Here is a 25,005-nt window from a genome sequence, read left to right as displayed (position 1 = left end):
CCTGCCGCCCGTGCGCCGCCGAGCCAGCTGCCAGGTGAGTGCTCCCCGCGGAGGGGCGCCTGGGCACGCACTCAGCGCCTCCAGGTCTTGCTCGCTCCTCCGCGGCCCCCGGGGCTGTCGCAGGCAGGGAATTGTGAGAAGTGACCGCAGTTAACCCGGGCAGTGCTGCTCTTCCCTGGAGGCACTAGGTCCCTCCCCATCTCGGGCCTTCCTGGGCTTCCTGGACACAGTTGGCTTGCGCGTGTCCGTGACCCAAGGCGACCCGGCTACCCCCAACCGCCTGCGGGTCGGGCAGAACAATCGGCGATTCTGCGCGCCACTGACGCTCATTGTATGGCAGAGAGATGAGGGCATCCGTGCCACCCCCTCCCTCACCCTCCTGCTGGGGAGAAAATGCCTGCGGGCGGGGTGGGGCAAACATCTGGCTTCATGGGCCTGACCTTGGACATCTGTGTCCCTGAGCGCAGGTGTGAGTTTTCCCTCTTGCGAAAGAACTGCATGGAAACCTCTCCACTCCAAATCTTGGTGCTAGGTGGTGATGGTTACTGAAACCTGAAAGAGCCTGCAGTCAGTGTTTTCTGGCCTCAGTCCTTGAAAGCTGGGGAGTAAGAAAGGGACTGGTGTTGCGCGCGTTTAAAGCAAATCACAATGTGTTAGCTAACAGTCAGCCCTCTGAGGCAGGTATGTATCTAGCAGTACAGACCAGAGAATATTTTGCATGCTTCTGGTTCTGGTGCTGTTGTGATCTAACCAGGACCCAGGAATCGGCTGGAGCAATAGTGGGCTCAGGCTCTGCCTAGAGTCCTGGGCTCCGGACACCCACCCCGCTGCTCCCTGAGAGTGAATGAATGGGCAGGCCCTCCCCACGCTGGGATACTGTCACAGTGGCACCGAGGAAATCCACTGGGCCCTGGTAGAAAGTGTATCAGTGTATCATGAAGAGGTGGCCTGGCGTCTTGGTGGGGGATTGTTTGGAAGGCAGAGTTTTGACTCAGATTTGCCACTTAACACACAGATTTCCTTGGATAAACTACTTAACTTCTCAAGGCCTCAATTTCTTTCAGGGATGCTACTTGGGGAATGTATTACACAGAACCTCCGACACAGGAGTGATCTGTCAGTTACTGTCTTCTTTCTTGTCCGCCCCCCCATCCCTTCCCTATCTCCCAGAAGCTAAGGAGGCTGAAGGTGCTGCCTGTCTCCCTCTGTCCTCTCAGAGTGCATGTTGGGGATTTTCCCCAGGTGGGATTTGGGGATGGTACTGAGCTTCCCCTGCTCTCACTCAACTGCTGCCTCCCGACTCTCCAGCTGGTTTCTGGCTCAGGAGGCCAGGCTACCTCTTTTGAGAGAGACTGTCCTCAGCCCTCAACTGCTGATGGGCAACTTTTACCCATTGTTTCCTAAATCCAGCTTCCTCCTGCTCACGGTCTTCCAGTGAATGACCCTTTTGCCTTAGAGAGGATATCCGGGGCGGAGGCAGACGAGGAAGGAAGTTTATCCTGCAGAGGGTGTAGTGTGGGTTAGAGGAGAGGGAGGAGAGAACTGTCTGCAAGGCCTGAGATGCCCGGGATGGAGGGTATGCGGGGGATGCAGGAGAGAAACTAAAGAGAAAGCCCATCAGCTCTGCAACTGGCCTGCTAATAAAATGGGAAAAATAGGGGTGCTGTGGCCTCTTTGCCTCTGGTCTGTCTTAGCACCTTCTTTCCTGGCCCAGGTGTTTGCTCTTTTAATTGCACACATGGGCATCTGCTTCTGGAGCTAGTGAGTCCTGACTGGGCCAGAGTTGCAGCCTGGGAGTGTAGTGACACTTGACTAGGTGATCAGTACATATTTGATGAATGAGTGGGGTAGCAATTGTCTTTCAGCTGAGTTGGCCTGCTGGTCACTCATAAACCTTGCAAATAGTTACTAGCCAGTTTTTCCACTTGGGTAGATTGACAAGCAGGTGAGAGAAAAAAAGGCATAGGTTTTTTTTGTTTGTTTTTGTTTTGTTTTGAGGCAGTCTTGCTCTGTCGCCCAGGCTGGAGTACAATGGTGCAACATTGGCTCACTGCAACTTCCGCCTCCTGGGTTCAAGCGGTTCTCCTGCCTTAGCCTTCCAAGTAGCTGGGATTACAGATGTCTGTCAATACACCCAGCTAATTTTTTGTATTTTTAGTAGAGATGGCATTTTGCCATGTTGGCCAGGCTGTTCTTGAACTCCTGACCTCAGGTGATCCACCTGCCTCAGTCTCCCAAAGCATTGGGATTACAGGCATGAGCCATTGCGTCCGGCCTGTTTTTTTTTTTTTTTTTTTAGAGACAGCGTCTCACTATATTGGCCAATCTGGTCTCGAACTCCTGGCCTCAAGTGATCCCCTCCCTGTCCCCACCACCACCTCAGCCTCCCAAAGTGCTGGGATTAAGGCATGACCCACTATGCCTGGCAACATAGTTTTTATTCACTATCCATCTCCTGGTGGGGGAAGCAAATTGGGAAGGCTTTTCTGGCAGGTTGCTAAAGTTTTAAATATTTATGTAAGCCTAGCTTATTGTGAAACATTGGCTGGCTAGATGAAGACACATGGGTTAAATATTTTGGGATCCAAAGAGGTGCTAGTGAGAATAAAAAGACTTTTTCCTCCAAGTCAGCCATTCGGCATTACTCAAGCATATTGTCAAATATCAAAAGAGACACAAAATTGAACAATAGGTATTAGAGTTGGCGTGTCCTTAAGATAAAGATAACCAGATACCTGCCCTTGCGGTATACCAGACAGTGTGAGAAATACTTCACATGTGTTATCTTGGACAATTTATGAAGTAGCTACTGATGCTCTCCATTTTACAAATGGAGAAACTGAGGCTCAGAGGTAGTAAGAAACTTGCTCAGGATCACAGCTGATCAGTTGCGAAGCTGCCATTCCAACATAAGCTGATTGTTTCCAGAATGTATGCTCAGTCACTACCTTATTATTTTTCTCTGCTCCTCTACATTTCCTTTTTCCAGATCAACTCACTAAGGAAATATCTGCCTTTTGTGAAACACATCAGCTTTACAAGGTGCTTTACAGTGACTTATAAACTATTTAAGGAAGATATCTTTCACTTGGATGGCTCAGGGTTAGAACTCCTGACCTCTGGGTTTTCAGTCTGTTGCATGGCCAGGTAGGAGCAGAGGGGACCCCTGAGAGTTAGTTGCCAGTCACCAATGGATATGCTTTCACCACCTCTGCATGTTGAGTTTCACAGCCAGGTTTACAGAAAGAAAAGAAGCCTGGAAAAGAGCCTGCTTGAGAAAGAGAGAGCGAGCTAGTCAAACTTGAGGGGAGGGCAGAGAAGGTGAGGTGGAGGGGTCCTGGGTTCTGACTGCTGTTTCCAGTTGTCAAGAATTTATATGGTAATGACGTGCCTGTACTACGCAGCTCCCCAGGAATGTGTCTGACGCCAGCACTGAGTAATTCCCATGTATGGTAAAGTGTGTAAATACGGGGGCAGCTAGCATTTCCAGACTCTGGTATTTCCAGTGCTTCCCCAGGGCCAGAAGGCAGTGTCTGAGTCTTTAGCGGTGACAACAGAGGAAGAAATGGAAGGTTAGCAGCTGGAGCTCAGCCCCAGCTAGGCTGCCAGCACCCCCTGCCCCCAACTGTGTGCCTGGCTTTCTTTATGTGGGTAGGGGGAGCGTGGGTTGGTGCTTCCTGGGATGTCAACTGCAAACAACCTGTGTTTATAAGGCCTAAGTGCTAATTTGCTTTAACTTTTAAAAAATTAATCAAAGAAAAATCATTCACACCATCTTGTTCAGCATGGAATAACCAACATCATTCCAGATCTGGATAAAAACAGGGAAACCCCATCTGTTAATTTGTCTGTGAGGCTTTATTATAATACAGAATTTCCTGTAGAAGTTTTAAAATAGTACAAAGAAGTCAACAACCTCCATTTCTACCTGTGTTGACCTTCAGACTTCTTTTTTTTTTTGAGACAGTTTCACTCTTGTCCCCCAGGCTGGAGTGCAGTGGCACGATCTTGGCTCACTGCAACCTCTGCCTCCTGGGTTCAAGCAATTCTCCTGCCTCAGCCTCCCGAGTAGCTGGGATTACAGGTGTGTGCCACCATACTCAGCTAATTTTTTCTTTTTTTTTTTTTTTTTTAGTAGAGATGGGGTTTCATGCTGTTGGCCAGGCTGGTCTTGAACTTCTGACCTCAAGTGATCTGCCCACCTCAGCCTCCCCCAGCGTTAGGATTTACAGGAATGAGCCACTGCACCCTGCAGACTTCTGAGCTCCAAGAGTAGGGAGCTCTGCTCTAGAAAGCATTGGGGGCAAGTGGGGAAAGGGAGAGACATAAACCATCCTTGTCAGCTCACAGTCTCACAAGGGCCACTGGACATGGATTTAAAAAGAGAAAACTCGTACAATAGAGAGAAGGATCCCTGAGCTAGAATGACAGTCAAGTTCTGGAATCCCATAGGGCCTGGAGTGATGGTAGCTCAGTGATGCTGGTTACTTTCTCAGAGAGGCGGGTCATGTGCAGGGTTCTGAAAGAAACATGAGGTGGGATATACAAAGCTGGGGCCATGCCTGCCTCATCTCCATGGCAGCCATTCTCCCCCTACCTGTGACCCTGACTTTCAGGAGAGGCTGATTTCCTGAGCTCTTAGGTGTCACCTCTAAGACTTGGCTTTGAGCCCTGACCAGCGGGGCCCTCTCCTTCCCTCTCTGCCCTCAGCTGCTCTCTGGACACTGGGACATAGAGGCAAAAGCTGAGCTACAGATTGGAAGGGATGCCAGCCCTCCTGTCCACCTGGCAGATACTAAGCAGCTCAGCTAATGCGAGGGATCTAGATAAACATCTGACAGGTTTCTACTGGAGCAAGTGGGTGGGGACTTTGGCCCTGTGCCGTCAGTCTCTCTTTTGCCCTAGGGAATAAGTGATTTTGGAATGGGAGAGTTGGGATTTTTCCACTGGAGAAATAAAGATATGGGATGGTTTTGAAGGGTTTGATAAGAAGGGGCTTGCCTTAAAACACTGGTGGCTGGCAGTTAGGGATTTTACATCTCTGCGATGGTTCCTTCAACCTGTCACCTGAGATGGACTTTTCTTCTTTTCTTTTCTTTTCTCTTCTCTTCTCTTTTCGACTCTATTGCCCAGGCTGGAGTGCAGTGGCACGATCTTGGCTCACTGCAACCTCTGCCTCCTGGGTTCAAGCAATTCTCCTGCCTCAGCCTCCCGAGTAGCTGGGATTACAGGTGTGTGCCACCATACTCAGCTAATTTTTTCTTTTTTTTTTTTTTTTTAGTAGAGATGGGGTTTCATGCTGTTGGCCAGGCTGGTCTTGAACTTCTGACCTCAAGTGATCTGCCCACCTCAGCCTCCCCCAGCGTTAGGATTTACAGGAATGAGCCACTGCACCCTGCAGACTTCTGAGCTCCAAGAGTAGGGAGCTCTGCTCTAGAAAGCATTGGGGGCAAGTGGGGAAAGGGAGAGACATAAACCATCCTTGTCAGCTCACAGTCTCACAAGGGCCACTGGACATGGATTTAAAAAGAGAAAACTCGTACAATAGAGAGAAGGATCCCTGAGCTAGAATGACAGTCAAGTTCTGGAATCCCATAGGGCCTGGAGTGATGGTAGCTCAGTGATGCTGGTTACTTTCTCAGAGAGGCGGGTCATGTGCAGGGTTCTGAAAGAAACATGAGGTGGGATATACAAAGCTGGGGCCATGCCTGCCTCATCTCCATGGCAGCCATTCTCCCCCTACCTGTGACCCTGACCTTCAGGAGAGGCTGATTTCCTGAGCTCTTAGGTGTCACCTCTAAGACTTGGCTTTGAGCCCTGACCAGCGGGGTCCTCTCCTTCCCTCTCTGCCCTCAGCTGCTCTCTGGACACTGGGACATAGAGGCAAAAGCTGAGCTACAGATTGGAAGGGATGCCAGCCCTCCTGTCCACCTGGCAGATACTAAGCAGCTCAGCTAATGCGAGGGATCTAGATAAACATCTGACAGGTTTCTACTGGAGCAAGTGGGTGGGGACTTTGGCCCTGTGCCGTCAGTCTCTCTTTTGCCCTAGGGAATAAGTGATTTTGGAATGGGAGAGTTGGGATTTTTCCACTGGAGAAATAAAGATATGGGATGGTTTTGAAGGGTTTGATAAGAAGGGGCTTGCCTTAAAACACTGGTGGCTGGCAGTTAGGGATTTTACATCTCTGCGATGGTTCCTTCAACCTGTCACCTGAGATGGACTTTTCTTCTTTTCTTTTCTTTTCTCTTCTCTTCTCTTTTCGACTCTATTGCCCAGGCTGGAGTGCAGTGGTGTAATCTCTGCTCACTGTAACCTCCATCTCCTGGGTTCAAGCAATTCTCATGCCTCAGCCTCTTGAGTAGCTGGGATTATAGGTGCCTGCCATCATACCTGGCTAATTTTTGTATTTTTATTAGAGACGGGGTTTCACCATGTTGGCCAGGCTGGTCTCGAACTCCTGACCTCAAGTGATCCACCTGCCTTGGCCTCCCAAAGTGTAAGAATTACAGGCGTGAGCCACCACACCCAGCCAAGCCTGACTTTTATGAGATTTGGGGTGACTGCGAGAGTCTGTGACCTTTTTCTTCTCCTTTCACTGATGCTGTAAAAGCTGCCACCTTGGCTTTCTCGTCTCAAGACTGAGGATCTGGGTACAGTCCTAACTGGGGATCTGGATACAGTTCTTTTTTTTTTTTTTTTTGAGACGGAGTCTCGCTCTGTCACCCAGGCTGGAGTGCTGTGGCCGGATCTCAGCTCACTGCAAGCTCCGCCTCCCGGGTTCATGCCATTCTCCTGCCTCAGCCTCCCGAGTAGCTGGGACTACAGGCGCCGCCATGTCGCCCGGCTAGTTTTTTGTAGTTTTTAGTAGAGACAGGGGTTTCACCGTGTTCGCCAGGATGGTCTCGATCTCCTGACCTCGTGATCCTCCCGTCTCGGCCTCCCAAAGTGCTGGGATTACAGGCTTGAGCCACTGCGCCCGGCCCTGGATACAGTTCTAATGGGACAGCCAGGCTAGGAAGATGTAGCAGCAGACACAGCAGGCTTCTAGCCTCCAGCCATTTCAGGAAAATAGCTGACCAGGTGTTTTCAGCCATTCAGTAGAAAATTCAAGCTCTGTTCTCCGTTGAGATGGTCAACACAGTGAAATGGGACATCACAGACAGCTGGGGGGAGCTAAACCCCAGAGAAGGGCAAGTAACTTGTCCCACACTCGTTTGCTGGGCTGGCAGATGAATCCGGAGTTCCTGGCCCTATTTGGCATGTTACCTCTTAAGCCTCATTCCTTCCATATGTGGACTAGCTACATGTGGACGGCTGGCCCACATCTAGCAGTATGGTGTGGAGGTATGACTGGGCCAGTCATGTGAGTGGTAGTCAGAGGGGTGGGCACTTACAGTGTGCTGGCCATCACTTCCATACGTCCTCATTTAATCCTTACAGCTCAGTTTTAGGGAGTCCGTATGTGGTCCATTTTAGAGACAAGCAAATTGACACTCAGAGAGGAAAGTAACTTGCCCAAGATCATTCAGCTAGGAAGGGGTGAATCTTTATTGATTGAATCCCAGCTCCTGTTTTCCTAACCATTGACCTGTGCAGCCTGAACCCTGACCTCAGGAACTTCTCTTGTCCCAGCCTTCTGCAGGGCCTCTGTCCCCGAGAGCTGGGAAGGCAATTAAGAAGGAGCCAAGTGTCCCTCTAAGGCACTCCATGAACTCTGAGAAACAGGTTTCCTTTTAAGGCAATTTGGCCTCCCTACAGGCAGAATTTGGCTGTTGGAGAGAAGGGGCTGGGCAGAAAGGGAGTCGGTAGAGTAGAGACTAAGCCCCGCCTGTTGCCAGGGTTTCCTCCAGCTTAGCCTCTTCCCCACAGGCAGGGTCACCTGGAGGGATCCTCTTGTGGGCAGAGGGGGACAGGACCCCATCCACAGGCACCGCCTAAAACCCTTCCTGGTTAGGGACAGAGTCATCACTTTTCATCTCAAGGCAATAGAGCCCTGTCCTTTCACTGGGCTCTTGAGGGGAGACCCCCCTACCCTTACCCCAACTAAATGACCAGGCTCAAAGAGCAGCCTAGCTAAAAGCTAAGAGGTGTCCTGAGCAGATTTTCCTTACTGGCAGGTCCTTGGGTTTCACCCATTTCTCCGCCCATGGTCCTGATTCCCTGGGGCCCTGCTGGATGTGCGCCCCTGACACGGAGCCAGGGAAAACAAGGGGAGGCCTGTATGGAGCTGTGGGTCTCCCCCAGAGAGAGAAGGGCTTTTGTGTCTGTAACAAAACAGTGTTTGGAACTGGCTCCCAACCATGTGGCTGGGGGAATTTTCCTCCCTTAGGGGTGTTCCTAGGGGCCTGAGTATGTCCCCTGCTGGTTCAGGGGGTTGGAGAAGGCTGAGGAAGAGGGCCAGCACTGATGTATTGTATGCCTACCACGAGCAGCCCCTCTTAAATATGCAAGGGCCACAGCATTGTGATTGGAGCACAGAGAACTCAGAAATAGATGAGCTTGCATTAGAGTCCCAGGTCTACCTCTTCCAGCTGTGTGACTATAAGCAAGTTGCCTAACCGCTCTGAGCCTTGCTTGTCTTGTCTGTAAGGTGGGCATACATTCTTTATCTTCGTATGATGAGGATGAAATGAGATGATGCGGCTGGGAGTGGTGGCTCATGCCTATAATCCCAGCACTTTGGGAGGCTGAGGCAGGCAGATCACTTGAGGTCAGGAGTTCAAGACCAGCCTGGCCAACATGGTGAAACCCCGTCTGTAAAAAAAAAAAAAACACAAAAATTAGTCGGGTATGGTGGCAGTGGGGGGCGCCTATAATCCCAGCTACTCAGGAGGCTGAGGCATGAGAATTGCTTGAACTCAGGAGATGGAGGTTGCAGTGAGCAGAGATTGTGCCACTGCACTCTAGTCTCTGTGACAGAGTGAGACTCCATCTCAAAAAAAATAAAGAGATGATGCAGATGAGCCATCTGATGCATAGTAGGCATTCAGTCCATGGCAGTGTGGGCGCCGTGGCTGAGTTCCAAGGGTCACATTGAGTCACGTGATCAGAGGGAGAGGAGAGCCTGTGTGGGTCTGTACAACTGGACACATTATCACAAAAGCTTCCCAAGCAGACCTCCCCTCACATCTCACTGGCCAGAAATGGTTTCAGCCTGTTCCTGATCCAGCCACTGGCAGGGGAATAGAATCTGTATGGTTGGCTTAGGGGACACAGGCTCTGTTCCTCCATCTGGGGAAAGGGCATCTCCGCAGTCACTCAATGGCCTGAATAAAATCGGGATTTGTAGCAAGGAAGAAGGGGGAAATGGCTGATGGTTAGGCCGACCATGATACACGTTGCTGACTGCCATCCCTGTCTAATTGTCCTTCATATTGTATGGTTTTCAGCCCCAAACCTTTGCTTGACAAGGGCAGCTAGCAGTCCTCAGAACAGAAAGGGGCTGAAGGAACAGTGTGACATCAGAGGCTGGGAACGAGGACTGTCTCTGGATCTGGAGGCTCAGGCCCCACGGGTTATCTGAGGAAGATAGAGATGGGGATGTGAGCAGTTACAGAAATTCCTTCCAGGTGTGTCAGCGATGTGTGGGAGCCTGAGGAGGTGTGGCTGGTCCAGAACCTGGGAAAGGGAGAACTGGGCTTATATAGCAGGCACCGTCTACCTAGATCCCCCAGCATCACCAATACCACTTCCCCACAGTAAGCTCTGCCTCTCAGCCTGCAAACACTTACCAGTCACCTCCACTGGGAACCAGGCTCTGCAGAGATTCACCATGCAGAGAGAATGGCCCCAGAAGCCATAGCTTTCAATATCAGTGCATCCTTCATTCATTCCTCAGCTATTTCCTGGCCACCTATATGAACAGCCACATGCCAAGTGCTATGCAGGGCGTGGGGACAGAGTGGTGAACACGACCTGGATCCCTACTTGAGCTGAGGCCTGTGTCACCCTCAGATGGGGAGCTCTGCAGCAGTGGAGACCGTCTCCCTCTGCCCTTCACACTGACTCTTTAGCTGCTGGCACGAGCTCTATTACCAGGAGGGTGGGCTCTGGTTGCCACATCCCTGTTTTCAACATTTCCATGCCACAGGTTCCGTGAGCTCTCTCCTTAGGCTCCTTTGCCTCCTGAGGCAACAGACCCCTCTGACTCCAAGCCCCTTTATTTCCCAGCACCTCCCTGTGTCCTTTACTCACCATGTCCTGGGCAACCCCCGGCACCAAGCCTGTACCCACTGTAGGTGGTGCTTTGTATAGCTCTTCCCTCATGAACTTCTGTTGAAAGAGCTGGAAGGACGGTCTCCCTCCTTCAGCCATGTCTGTTGAGTGAGTGAGTGAAATGGAAGGAGAGAAGCAGGCCCCATCTGTTCTCCACACTCACTAGTGTTACCTTCTGTGCTGCTCTGTGGCCATGCGGGCACTGACCTGAGGCATCGCCTGGACTTGTGTGCGCCGTGTATGTGCCAGGCACTGTGCCTTGCCTTTGACATATCATCTCTCATTTAATCGCCAGACATACTCGGTGAAGTCACGATTTTTATCTGCTTTTTTTTTTTTTTTTTTTTTTTTTTTTTTTTTTTGAGACGGAGTCTCGCTCTGTCACTTAGGCTGCAGTGCAATGGTGTGATCTTGGCTCACTGTAACCTCTGCCTCCCAGGTTCAAGCGATTCTCCTGCCTCAGCCTCCTGAGTGGGTGGGATTACAGGCGGGTGCCACCACACCCGGCTAATTTTTCTATTTTTAGTAGAGACAGGGTTTCACCATGTTGGTCAGGCTGGTCTCAAACTCCTGACTTCATGATCTGCCCGCCTCAGCCTCCCAAAGTGCTGAGATTACAGGCATAAGCCACCGCGCCTGGCTTTTATCCTTATTTAACAGATACAGAAATCAAGATTTGGAAAGACTGACTGTCTTGCCCAAGGTCACACAGCCAGTGAGTGACAGGATCAAGATTGAGCCAAACCTGCCTGGCATCGGGACCCCAGATCTGAACCAACATCTAGAGCATCTCAAAGTTGGTCCAGGCCACCTGCTTTGTTTGCCTGGGGTGCTTGTTAAAAATTCAGACTCAAGTACCTCATTCTCTCAAGCACCTCATTCTCAGAGCTTATAATTCATTAGATGTGGGGTGGTGTTACTAAATCTGATTTTGTAAAAGCCCCTTCTCTGAATTGATAACTGTGTGCCTACCCCGTGCTTTTCTTTTTTTTTTTCTTTTTGAGACAGAGTCTTGCTCTGTTGCCCAAGCTGGAGTACAGTGGCACTATCTTGGCTCACTGCTATCTCCACCTCCCAGGTTAAAGCGATTCTCCTGCCTCAGCCCCCCGAATAGCTGGGATTACAGGGGCATGCCACCACACTTGGCTAATTTTTGTATTTTTAGTAGAGACGGTGTTTTGCCACGTTGGCCAGTCTGATCTGGAACTCCTGACCTCAGGTGATATGCCCACCTCAGCCTTCCAAAGTGCTGGGATTACAGGCATTAGCCACCACACCCAGCCCTGTTTTTTTTAAAAAAACAAAAAACAAAAAACACCTTTTTTTCTTGTGGTGAACTATAGCTTATATCCCAAAGTGTGCACAATGTACAGTTCAAATAGTAATTATAAAGTAAGCCCCCATATGACAACTATCCGAGTGAAGAAGGAGAGCATTGCCAGGCAGTGCCTTGCCAGCCTGCCTGGTCTCCCACCCGGTCATGGTCCCTTCCCTCCCTTGGAGGTAACTCTTCTAAGGTAAAAGCTTGTGATCATCATTCCCTTGCTTTTCTGTAGTAACTTTTCCACCCATGTGTCCATCCCTTGACAATGTGAGTTTAGCCCATTTGTGAATTTCATACAAATGGACTTGCATTTTCCCAGCTGTGGTCTGTCTGCTTCTTCCCTTCCACGTTCTCTTTGAGACGTGTATAGGGGTAGGCAGTCCATTTTTATGGTCGCTGCAGCCTTCTTTATAAAGCCTGTTTCCTCTACTGATCCATATCCTTCAGAGTGCCTAGCACAGGGCTGAAAATGCAGCAGCTGCTCTGTAAAGACCTGTTGATTACACTGGGGGAGGAAATCCCTGAGTAACGTGTGAGGATGCTGTCGAGAGCTAGCAGAAAGTGCTCTGCCAGGCCTGGTGGCCCCACTAGGCATTCTGCCCTCATCTTTCTCTCCTTCGGCTCTGGCTGTTGAATTTCTGTCATGGACAATCTGAGATATTTCCATCTCCCTGTAAAATTAATTCCCATTTCTGTGTCCCTTTTCAGAATGCCGAACTGGGGAGGAGGCAAGAAATGTGGGGTGTGTCAGAAGACGGTTTACTTTGCCGAAGAGGTTCAGTGTGAAGGCAACAGCTTCCATAAATCCTGCTTCCTGTGCAGTGAGTATGCCCCAGGTCCTGTTGCTGTTGTCTTGGACACCCTAGACAGGCCTGCCCCCACAGGCTGGGCCTGTCAACACACCAGGGAACTGGTCCCGTGGGATGTAAACAGCTTGACATTTGGCTGAAGCGCATCTGGGCAGGGAAACACTTAAGGGCCTCTTTGTTCCGTTCAGAAGCTTCTTTCTAAGGGATAAACTGGCCAGAGTGGGTTGGGGTGGCAGGCGTTCAGGGGCTGAAAGCCAAGCTGTAAAGACTTGGTTAAGAAAACTTTCCACTCAGTTCTCTCTTCTCTCTCTCCCTGCCATGATTTCATCATTTCAGAGCAAAACACTTTCAGCCCTTTGGACTCTAATTATATCTTGTTCAAAGGAAAAACAGAGGCCATAACCTTATGGCAAAGCTGAGTCTGGAGGAAGAGCGGGGCTCCTCCTTCCTCAGCCCCTTGCAGCCCGGCCCATTCACTTCTTCACTTCCCATTCCCACTTAGCCTGGGATGAGAGGAAGAGAGAGTGCAAAGTTCCCTGATACCTACTCCTAAGAAGCCAGAGCAAGGTTTGCTCCAGTCACAAACCTAGACGAGTAGGAAATCAGACAAAAGATGCTAAGCAACTCACAGAGGTCAGGTTGACCCAGGGATCCTGATACCGTGATGCTGTACCCACTGGTACCTGGACCAGGTGATGTTTCCAGGATGTGGCAACTTGGAGAAGCCTCTCCTCAGGTTCCTAAATGAGTTGGTTCATTGTGATCAGAGCAGACGGCCTGGGTTAGAAGAAGAGGCAAGGTGCATTTTCTTTCCTAAGACAGAGTCTCACGCTGGCACCCAGGCTGGAGTGCAGTGTCTCACTGCAACCTCCACCTCAAATGATCCTCTCACCTCAGCCTCCTGAGTAGCTAGGACTACACATGCATGCCACCATGCTTGGCCAATTTTTAAAAAAAATTTTCAGAGAGACAGGGTCTCCCTATATTACCCAGGCTGGCCTTGAGCTCCTGGGTTTAAGCAGTCTGCCCACCTCAACCTCCCAAAGTGTTGGGATTACAGGTGTGAGCCACTGTGCCCGCCAAGGTACATTCTCCATGAGGGTATGCAGAATGGATGGTAGAAGAATGTCTTAGTTAAAAAAGATTCGGTGTTTATTATCTGTGTGATGATGGACAAGTTACTCAGTTTCTCTGGTTGAGTTTTCTCATTATTACAGTGGAGGTAATAATAGTTACCTCGTGGGATTGTTGTGAGAATTAAAATGAAAGAAGCTTGTAAAACAAAGCACTTAAAATAATTATGAGTGTTGAAGAAATGATATGCACACACACGCACACACGCACACACACACACGCACACACACGCACACTGCTGAGGGATCTATCGCAAGAGGGTGTGATAAAAGAAGCCCTCACCAGGGGCTGCGGCCCCAGCCCATCTGGGAGATCCAAGAATGGGGTCCTGTCTGTTCCGCATTACATGAAGCAAAGTTTCATGATTTGTGCTCCAGAGTAGGATCCAGATGGGCCAAGAGCCACCTGTTCAATGACCATTTGCATCTCTGCCTGTCACTAGGCAGACCAACCTGAGGCCACCCCGCACAGGGCAGCAGGGGCCCCACATCCTGCTCAGCTGGGCCTGGAGTGACAGCTCCAGGGCTGCGTCTGATGAATGGGGAGTAAACAAGGTTTAGTGGAGCTTTGTTGGCTTCCAGCCTGCAAAGGAGGCCAGAAACAGCAGCGTCTTGTTATCAGCAGTTCACTACTCTTAGGAATTTCTAAGCCATTTATCTTTCCAGAGGGAATAAGAGAGAGCTTGGCGCTGGCTGGGAAGGGGGTCTAGGCTGCTGGGATCCTAAGGGCCCCTCTCTTTGCTCTCAGATGTTGCTTAATCACTGACCATAAGGGGTCAGCTGTGGGTGGGAGTGCCCGCCTGCAGACCTGTTTGTGGAGGAGTAGTCGGTCAGAGGGTTGAGGGAAGTCAGGAATTCAGGGGGTGGCATAGGAAGGAAGGAGCAGGGCCTGGGGCAGGGTGTGAGGGGCGTTGCGGATGAGAAACAGTTGTAGAAAGTCAGGCTGGGGAGCAGGGCTCCAGGGAGGGTGGGGGGCGGTGGGTGGGGGTGTTATGCAATGAGCAGCCGCAGGAAGCAGTCTCAGGTCACGCTAGGGTCTCAGGGCCGGTGCGGCTCTTGGGTATCAGAGCACCAAGTGGACCCCCTAGCACTGCACATGTCCCAGCAGGCTGAGCCATCTCCACAACTTGCTCATTCCTCATGCCGAGCACGGTGCCTGGCACACAGTGGGTTCCTGACAAAGATTTGTTTATGAATGGAAGAAGCATCATTTCTCTTTTCCAGTGAAGTGGGTGATAAGTGTCCACCCCATTCAGGGTGCCCACTGAATCAAAGGACTTTCCTTCCCGAAGAAGGGAGAGGCTAGCCAGGTCTGGGCCAAGGGCAGTAAGGGCTATCTCCCTCAATGGCCAGGCCTGGATGGGTCCCCCAAAACAGTTGTGACCATGTGGGTCCTTGGCTCCAGATTCTACTCAGCTTGCCCACCTACATGTCTGTATTAGTCTACTCTCATACTGCTAATAAAGACATACCTGAGACTGGGCAATTTATAAAGAAAACAGGTTTAATGGACTCACAGTTCCACATGGCTGGAGAGGCCTCACAATCATGGCAGAAGGCAAAAGAGAAGCAAAGGCATGTCTTACATGGCTTTAGGCAAGAGAGCTTTTGCAGGGGAACTCTCATTTATATAAGCATCAGATCTTGTGAGACTTTTTCGCTATCACAAGAACAGTATGGAGGAAGCTGCCCCCGTGATTCAATTATCTCCATTTCTCCCCACTCTTGACACATGGGAATTATTACAGTTCAAGGAGAGATTTGGGTGGGAACACAGCCAAACCATATCAGTGCTCTTTCCTGAGGGTCTGAATGGGCAGAAGGAAGACATGATGATGTCATAGGCAAAGTTGGGGAGAATGACCTTCACTCTGGGCTTGGCCTGGGAGCGGGGACTGAGAAGGCCTGCAGTACACTACCATGGTCTTGAAAGGGGCTGCCAGATCCTATGAGCAGATGGTGGTTCAGAGGCTGGTGGGAAAGCTCAGCTCCGTGGCTGGGAACCTGCCCTGAGGCTATGTGCCCATCTCTGAGCTGTACGAAGCTCCTTCCTGGGGAAGGTCGGGTTTAGCAGCCAGCTGTGAGGAAAGAAGAGCTCTATGATGGTGGTCGATGGAACAGGGCCCTGCAGGTTGGTCCTGGGCTGTTCCCTAGAATCCAAGAGCACAGGGGAAGCTCATGGAAGCCTTGCGCACCCTCTGACACCAGCGTCTCCTCACCCGCAGGCTGAGGCTTACTGTCACTTTCCACCCTCCCAGCCCCACATGCATGGCCCACTGGAGGGGAGCCATGGCTGGCAGAAAACAACCAGGTCTGGAGGTCAGGGGCTGGGTTCTGGCCTGGCCCTGCATCTGGCCAACACGTGATCTGGAACTGTTTTGTGGGCCTTGGTTTTCCTTCCAGAAGCAGAGAATCATTCTCCATTTCTGAGTGGGGTAAGGGGGCTCTGACCTCTCCCCTGGGGCTGCCTTTTCCCTGTATTTCCAAGCAGCATCACAAGGGCCCACCGAAGTGGCATCTGGAAGTATGTGTTTCCAACAAATCCAGTCTTTTTTTTTCCCCCCTTATTGGCTTACTATGATATGGTAGAAATTTATTCAGGGCTGCCTTCAAAATTCTCCTTGATTGAGTCTTTGGTGGATCTTACAAGTGAGCTGCAGAGTCTCTCACTACATCACCTGGACGGAGGTAGAGGGGCAGAAGGCCACCATGGGCAGGATTGGGCCTCTGGGAGAACAGAAGGGCCAAGGCAAAGCAGAAAGGAGCAGGGAGGTCCTAGGTAGGGGAACCATCTGGAAGATGTCAACTTGCAGGCCCTGAGGTCTGCCCTGGGCCGAGTTCCTGGGTCTCCTACTGGAGAGATCAGCCAAAAGACACCTCTGTTCCCCCAAGCACTCTTATCTCTGCTCTCCGCCTTCCCTCTGGTCTTGGAATTTTCAGTTCAATTTGGATCTTACAGGAAAACAATTCCAGGCCAATTCCTGACTTCCCACCCTAGAAGGGAATGTTGGAGCCCTTGGCCTGTGGTTTGCTCTCCCTCCTTCTTGGGAGCCAGGCCCTGGGGGAATGGTGGGAAGTTCCATATTTGGATGGCCCAGAGTGCTGGAATGAGATGGAGATCTCCAGGGCAGGACAAGAGGGTCCTTATTTAGTCTGAAGTCTCCAACCTGGGGCTTAGGGTGAGAGAGGAGCTGGCAGAGGGCTGGACCCTTTAAAGACAAGAGGATGGCAGTTGCAAGGAAGGGAGCTGAGAGCTTCACCGAGGGTGGTAAGAGGCGTGGCTTCTCCAGTGGTATCCCTCGGTTTCTATGTTCAGGACATATTTGAGGCCGCGTCCAGCTGAGATGCGGAACTCCAATATTTAAGAAATATGATCAAACCGAATTAGGATTACAGGACAAGTAAAGAAATAGAATGCAGTTGAATCCCTTGAGAGGAGTATGTGGAGGTTAGAAGCAATGATCTCTTGAGGCCAGGGCCTGTCCCTCCCACCTCCTTGTCTCCCCATGGTACTAACTTTGTATAATACTAATAAGAGTAGCCAACATTTATTATGCACTTGTATGCAGGGTATTGTGCCAAGTACTTCACATGTCAGATCTCATTTGATTCTCACCACCGTCTTTTGGGGCAGACATTATTATGTTCATTTACAAAATGAGGACACAGAGGCTGGACAGGCAAAATAACTTGCACACAGCTGGAAAGGGAGAAAGCTGGCATTCAATTCTGGGCAGTCTGACTCTTCGTGAACCCAGGCTCTGAACTGTTTCAACTTTATTTTTATTTTTAAAAGTTTTATTTATTTATTTTTAAATAAATAGAGACAGGGTTTTGCCATCTTCCCCAGGCTAGTCTCAAACTCCTGGGCTCAATAATCCTCTAGCCTTGGCCTACCACTGCTGGAACTACAGGCATGAGCCACTGAGCCCAGCCAAAACTGTTTTACTCTGGATAGCTGGGCATAGCTCCCCTCTGAGATTAACAGAATGAAATATGAGGCCCACAGCCTTTCCAGCTCAGACCACTGCAATACTTAGTTCCTGCCATTCCACTCTGTCTTACCCCAGGACTCAGGAAGTTCTCAGTGTCTGATCTCACTTCTTCTCATGGCAAAGTGATTTCTGAGATTAGAAACTTCAAATCCTCTTGTGATTAGCATGAGCTGCATCTCGTTTCAAAGCCCACCATGCTGGGCACTTAATAAATGTTAAACATTTCTTATGGGGTATCACATCACCTGCATCTCTCCCCATTGGCTCCCTGCCAGCATGCACAGATAGTCTCTTCTGGATTCCATTGTTGAAGGCAGGAAAACTCTGCCCTTCTTCTTTTCTTTTTTCTCCTCCCTCATTGGGACATATGGTCTCTGTTGAGGGCAGAGTGAGGAACCTCAACAGGCGTCGTGTGGCTTGGGGTCAGCCTAGGCTGTTGCCTCTGAACCCTGTGTTGCACTGCAGCCTAGGAAGGTTGGGAGTGCAGAGGACCAAAGGAGACACACAGGGAGTCCTGGAAGAGGAATTGGTGTTGGTCAGCATTTCTAGAGTCAGACATGCAGATCCCATCCCTCTGTCCTCCCACCCATTGGTCATCCCACCTGCCTCCATTTCTAGACAGTTCCTGAAAGATCAGGATATTATGTATGCAAAGAGCCCAGAGAGCTTCAGCTGTAGGAAGCTTGCAACGAGCAAGCAGCTCACCCCAGCTTCAATTCACTGCATCCACCTCCCCTCCACAGTGGTCTGCAAGAAGAATCTGGACAGCACCACTGTGGCCGTGCATGGTGAGGAGATCTACTGCAAGTCCTGCTACGGCAAGAAGTATGGGCCCAAAGGCTATGGCTACGGGCAGGGCGCAGGCACCCTCAGCACTGACAAGGGGGAGTCTCTGGGCATCAAGCACGAGGAGTGAGTAAAAGATCCTCTCCCAAACTTTTTCTTGAGCTCTCTCCCCCACCCCTGTATTAGGCCTCATTTGCAACCATTTTTGGGTAAGCAATGGAAGGCTCAGAAAACCAGTTATTTAAAAGGCACCACAGAGCAGCGCCTATGTGTCAGGCTGCTGCAGGAGCTGGGCATTCAGCATGGACTAAAACAGGCCAGGCTCCTCCCTGCAAGGAGCATGCATTCTATATTTGTATAAGGGTCAGAGCTGGGAGGGGCCCCAAGAATTACTTAGTTCAATTTCCTCTTTTTGTTTTTGAAAGGGAATCTTGCTCTGTCACCCAGGCTGGAGTGCAGTGGTGCAATCTTGGCTCACTGCAGCCTCTGCTTCTTGGGCTCAAGTGATCCTCTCGCCTCAGCCTCCTGAGTAGCTGGGAGTATAGGCGTGTGCCACCACACCTGCCTAATTTTGTATTTTGTAGAGACAGGGTTTTGCCATGTTACTTCCTCTTTTTATAGACGAGAAAATCCAGCCCAGGCTCAGTGACTTGCCTGGGGTCCCATGGCTAGTGAGTATCAGAGTGAGACCAGGAGCTCAGGGCAGCACCACTGCCACCCCAGCCTCACTCTCAGCCCTGCTGTCTCTCACTGCTGAGGAGAAGTCATTTCCCTTTCTTGGAAATGCCATAGGGTGTCATCAGCCCCACCACCCCCCGTTACCCCACAGCACTCCCTGGCCTCTGGGTAAACGGTGGCTGTTGGCACTCAGCCTGGCTGGCTCCTCAGCCTGGGGAGGTGGACGGAAATGATGGATGAGTCACCAAGCTTCAGCCAAGGTCATTGCCCCAGTGGGAACGATTCATCAGCAGATTTCTCCTGGAAAGAATCTGCTAATAGACCAGCTGCAGGAATGAGGGGCAGAGGAGGGCAATTCTTAGCAAATGGGGTGTTAAATGATTCTGGAGTTAACTGGGTGACCGAGGGAAGTATGATGTTATAATGGAAATAACATTGTGCTGAGGCTTGGTTTGTCCATCTGTAAAATGGGAGATGACCCTAGAGGCCCTAGCCTTTGTGACTCTGGCAAAGAGAACTGCTCTGGCATGAGATGAAGGTAGGGTCATGCCCTCTCAGTGCCAGCCCCACCTGTACTTACATTGTAAGTCACCTCACCCCATGCCCTTCTCCATGCAGAGCCCCTGGCCACAGGCCCACCACCAACCCCAATGCATCCAAATTTGCCCAGAAGATTGGTGGCTCCGAGCGCTGCCCCCGATGCAGCCAGGCAGTCTATGCTGCAGAGAAGGTGATTGGTGCTGGGAAGGTAAGGCGGCTGCTGGGCATGAGAGGGATCGGGGGAGATACCTTCCTGATATGTGGATTCCAGAACTTTTAAATTGGTGACCCTAGCTCTGCTCAGGGCAGCCTGAGCACTGGGGTTGAACCTCTTCCCTTTGTCCCTGTGGATTGTATGTACCTGTGCTTTCCAGTCTCCAAGGAGCTCATATCAGCCATGAGCAGTGACATCCCTAGCATTGACGGACAATGGGCGATTCACAGGGAGTGGCAATGATCAATCTGTATCTCTAATATTGGAGAACAGAATGTAAGGGTACATGGAGGGGCTGCAGAGGGTCCACAAAGCCCCGAACATGTCTGCTTCTTAGATCCATAGCTTTTATCAGATTTTCAAAGGATTTGTGATCCCAAAAATATACATTCTGTTTCATGGAATGTGGACTCCCAAAAACCCATCCAAATACCCCCAGGGCAGAGATTTTCAAGGTTCAAGCCTATCAGAGCCTCCTAGGAGGCTTTTTTCACGCTGTTTAGAATTGCCACACATGCTCTTCCCCCATGATATTCTGACAGTAGCCCCCAATCACCAATGCACAGTGAGAATCACCGTAGCAAACCGACCGTTCCCAACTGAGCCGATCACTTCCTTCAGATAGGCCGCAGTAGAGAAGAGGTAGAACCCTTGCCCCCGGGGTTTGCAGTGTCAGATTAGCAGTCAGAAAATCACAGAGGAGGTGTCTTTCAGCTATGAGGCCAGAGAGGATTTCTGGAGCATCATGTGAGGCCTGAGATAGAAAAGTGACTTGGGCAAGATCACACAACAAGGTTATGGAACGCGTGGGCCTAGAGCCCATCTTCAGCTCTTCTGGATTTGGGTTTTGGCTTTGAAGGCTTTTTGACCTTGAGAAATGGGATAAGGGAATGGATCAAGAAATGTTGAGCAACTAACACTTAGGCCAAGGTTAGACTCTCTATTCTCACAGTCATGGTTGGACGGAGATGGGGATTAGTATCCCTGTTGTACAGATGAAGGAACTAGGAGTCAGAAGGATTATATAACTTGCCCGGATCTGCTAGATAGGAAGGGGCTAAGCCAGGCTCAAGCCCAGGTTTGACTGACTCCGAAGCCCTTGTTCTTACTACTGTTACTACTGTTAATGCTACTTTGGGCCATTTAGCCTCTTTGAACCCATTTCCAAGGCTGCAAAATGGGAAGGGATTGTTAATCCTAGCACAGTAATTAAGACATTGGACTCTAGACAGCCTGCTTTGAATCCTAGTTTTGCCGTTTATTGGCTGAGTGGCCTTGGGAAAATTTATCCTTCCTAAGTCTCAGTTCTGCAGCTCTAAAGTGGACCTGGATGGTGGAGGAAATGCAAAGTGGACCAAGTAATGGTCCCTGACAAATAAGGTAGTTTTTTTGTTTGTTTTTTTGTTTTTTGTTTTTTGTTTGTTTGGCGGAATTTCACTCTTGTCGCCTAGGCTGGAGTGCAGTGGTGCCATCTTAGCTCACTACAACCTTCGCCTCCCAGGTTCAAGCAATTCTCCTACCTCAGCCTCCCGAGTAGCTGGGACTATAGGCATGCGCCACCACACCCAGCTAATTTTTGTACTTTTAGTAGAAATGGTGTTTCACCATGTTGGCCAGGCTGGTCTTGAACCAGCCTGGACCTCACGATCCACCCACCTCGGCCTCCCAAAGGGCTGGGATTGTGAGGTGTGAGCCACCATGCCCGACAACCAGGCAGTTTTAATGATTAAATGAGATAATACATGTTTAACGTGCAATGTAGTACCTGGTATGTCCTCAGCACGGTTTTGCTATTGTTATTATTATTGTTGTTTATTTTCAGGGATTGTTATGAGGTCACAATGAAGATCCTTGCCATTGACTAAAGGATATGAAAACAGGAGACATTAATACTATTGTTAAGTTGGGTTTTTTGTTCTATCTCGTTATGAGAATAGAAAATTATTAAGAATAGCTAAGAATCACTATTTACATTACTTAGGCAGGCTATAAGGTAAAGTTAGGGCTATACTAAGGAGTAGGATAAGAGAATTTTGCATTCAAGTGGAAAAGGTAGGGAGAAGCCCCACCTTTCTATTGCCTCGCTCAAGAAATGTTGAGGAGCTGGGAGTACGTTTGGGTGCTTATGAATAGCAAAGGGATTCAGCTTATTTTGGCAGGGGAGTGGCTAGGAAATATGAGGAGAGGTGTTGGTCTAGGTGTGATTCAGTTTTTCTCCAGCCTGGATAGCTTGGGGTAACAGCCCCTTGCTTTATAGAGGAGGCAGCAAAGGCTGGGTGACTACTGAGGTTGCACTGGCACCGACCTAGACCCAGGTCCCCCCATTTCAGCTCTTTGGAGGAGAAGCCAATGTGCAGGGTTAGGCAACCAGGAAATCTGAGGGGATGAATTTCCCTTCTCATCCGCTGGCACTAGGAGTGTCTTTGCCCTTAAAAGGCCTTGTTTTGTCTTATCTGACTGCTGCCTGCCTCTTGCTTTTCCTGGGTTAAGCAGAGCTGTCTACACATCAGCCTCTTAGCCTGCCCAGCTGTTGATGGGAGCTGGCTGCTGAGAAGTCTGTCTGTGCAACATCCCGTCACTGTGTACAAACTCGGGCCTCACATTTTTTTTCTGGGAGAGCTGTTTGCCCTGTGTTACAGAATGGATGTGAGGGCTAGATTAAACATATGATGCCTGGTCACAGAGAAGGTATTTGTAATTGGGATTCTCCTGGACCAGCCCAGCCTCTGAAGTTCTAGAATTAGGTGCCTCCTTTGCCCAAAGGCTATCAGCTATTGGAGAGTAGGGTGGCAGTATGTCCCCCACTGGGTAGCTGTGAACATTAACTGACTTCACCAGTGTAAAGTGCCTGGCACAGGGCCTGGCACAGACGAAGCCAGAGTCAATGTTGTCTAGTATCACTTTGGAAGGAGAATAAGTCTATGAAGTTGCATTAAACTCAGCAGGGAAAGTCCTAAGGAGTGTAGTTTCTCCAGGGGCCACAGAAGACCCTTTGTGTCTCTATGAGATGCCCCAAGGCAACACGGGGCAGAGAGGTCTTCCTGGTGAGGGCTGTTCAAGTACTAAGTGACAGTACTGGGAGGAGTGCAAAGCCCTGGCTCACACCACTGATCTACTGGCAAGATGGGCCTGGAGAAGGCTCATCTGGCCCAGCCAGTGGGGGAACAGCTACCTTGGTGTTAAATCCACCCCCTCACCTGCCTTTTGTGGTATAGCTGGTGACCCTAATCATCAGGCCATTGCAACATAGCATGGAAGATGGTGCGAGGTGGCATGTGGTTTCTGGCCTTCTCCCTCTACTGCCTTGTACCATGGGCCATGTCCTCCCAGCAGCACCAGTTGAGCAGACTTCAGAAGTAGCTTGAGCCCTTATACCATGGTTATGTCAAAGGGAGTGGGCCTGGGGTGGAGGGTACCCTCATCACTTGTGGCAGCCATTAACTATTTCCTTCCCTGCCTAGTCCTGGCATAAGTCCTGCTTTCGATGTGCCAAGTGTGGCAAAGGCCTTGAGTCAACCACCCTGGCAGACAAGGATGGTGAGATTTACTGCAAAGGTGGGTGTTTTCACTTCTAAATGAGGGTCAGGAGGCCCAAGGGGGTGCGAGGGCTAAGTATTCTTGCCTTTGCTGAATGTAAACTAATTCCTGGCCTTGGGATCCAAGATCCTGAACATCTAATATGATTCCTTCATTGTACAGATGAGGAAACAAGACCAGAGGGGGAAAACAGCTTGGCCAGCATCATCTAGCAAATTGAGGCAGGCATAGAGCTAGACCCTGGCCTCCTAACTCCCAGTCCAATGCTCTTACAGCAGATGATGCTTCTGTAATTTCAGTGGCTGGGGCAATGGGTACAGGGTACAGGGTGGAACCAAGAGCCTCTTCACCATTTTACTATTGAGACTGGGGTGCTGTGGAGGTGAGGGGGTCCTAGTGGACCTTTCTTCCCTAGTGGTCTGGCTGGGCACTAGGAGTGGTGGATCTTCAGCAGGAGGGTGGGTGGTGTGGCTGGGGGTAGAGGAGGAACATGCCCTTATTTCACTTCTCTCTCCTCTCTCTGCAGGATGCTATGCTAAAAACTTCGGGCCCAAGGGCTTTGGTTTTGGGCAAGGAGCTGGGGCCTTGGTCCACTCTGAGTGAGGCCACCATGCCCCACCACACCCTGCCCACTCCTGCGCTTTTCATCACCATTCCCTTCCCAGCAGCTTTGGAGACCTCCGGGTTCACTTCTCTCATGCCTGCCACATATCACTAATGACTTGAACTTGGGCATCTGACTCCCTTTGGTTTGGGGGTCTGCCTGAGGTCCCACCCCACTAAAGGACTCCCCAGGCCTGGGATCTGACACCATCACCAGTAGGAGACCTCAGTCTAGGTGAGAGCAGGCCCCTCTCCCCACACTTTGCCCCACAGAGCTCTGTTCTTAGCCTCTTGTGCTGCACGTCCACCATCAGCTGGCCAAGACACCTGAGGACACATCTTGGCACCCAGAGGAGCAGCAGCAACAGGCTGGAGGGAGAGGGAAGCAAGACAAAGATGAGGAGGGGGGAAGGCTGGGTTTCTTGGATCCCGGAGATTCTCCTCTGTGGAAAAGAAGGTGGGCTTCCTGGTGTCCTTCAGAGTAAGCCTGAGGAGTCCCAGCGTAGGGAGTCACTACCGGAGGCAGAGAGGCAGGCAGCCGGGGTCCTAGGAGCCCCTGCTTCTCCAGGCCTCTTGCCTTTGAGTCTTTGTGGAATGGATAGCCTCCTACTAGGAGTGGGAGGAGAATAACCCAGGTCTAAGGACCCCAAAGTCAGGATGTTATTTGATCTTCTCAGACATCTAGTTCCCTGCTTGATGGAGGGATCCTAATGAAATACCTGAAACATATATTGGCATTTATCAATGTCCCAAATCTTCATTTATCTCTGGCTTAACCCTGGGCCCTAAGGCTGTGGCCAGCAGAGCCCAGGCCGGGGTTCTGTTCTTGCCACACCTGCTTGATCCTCAGATGTGGAGGGAGGTAGGCATAGCCTCAGTCTTCATCCAAACACCCCTTTCCTTTGCCCTGAGACCTCAGAATCTTCCCTTTAACCCAAGACCCTGCCTCTTCCACTCCACCCTTCTCCAGAGACTCTTAGATCACATCATTCCACCCCTTCCAGGCCCCAGGTTAGGAGTAGTGGGAGGAAGGGGAAAGGGCTGGGCCTCACTGCTCCCAGTGACTGAAAGGACAATACTATCTGGAGCCATCCACTGAAAGGGCTGCAGGCATGGGCTGTACCCAAGCTGATTTCTCATCTGGTCAATAAAACTGTTTAGACCAGAA

General features: G+C 50.4%; 1 protein-coding gene across 6 annotated transcripts; it reads left to right on the top strand.

Moving 5' to 3' along the window:
- Positions 1-6: 6 nt before the first annotated feature.
- CSRP1 (cysteine and glycine-rich protein 1) lies at positions 7-25,005 on the top strand. Of its 6 annotated transcripts, none has more exons than XM_011931743.1 (6): positions 7-34; positions 12,294-12,363; positions 18,223-18,391; positions 19,562-19,691; positions 23,159-23,252; positions 23,761-25,005. In XM_011931743.1, coding segments are annotated over exons 2-6 (471 nt in total). In that variant the 5' UTR covers positions 7-34; positions 12,294-12,362; the 3' UTR covers positions 23,838-25,005. The 6 variants fall into 6 exon arrangements, with proteins under 6 accessions (XP_011787133.1, XP_011787132.1, XP_011787131.1 ...); XM_011931742.1 differs by having other exon boundaries at positions 12,251-12,317; positions 18,276-18,391; XM_011931741.1 differs by having other exon boundaries at positions 12,251-12,363; positions 19,562-19,673.

This window comes from Colobus angolensis, unplaced genomic scaffold, assembly GCF_000951035.1.
Source record: "Colobus angolensis palliatus isolate OR3802 unplaced genomic scaffold, Cang.pa_1.0 Scaffold91, whole genome shotgun sequence".
Taxonomy (NCBI): Eukaryota; Metazoa; Chordata; class Mammalia; order Primates; family Cercopithecidae; genus Colobus; species Colobus angolensis.
This window is presented reverse-complemented; position numbering and strand designations above follow the sequence as displayed.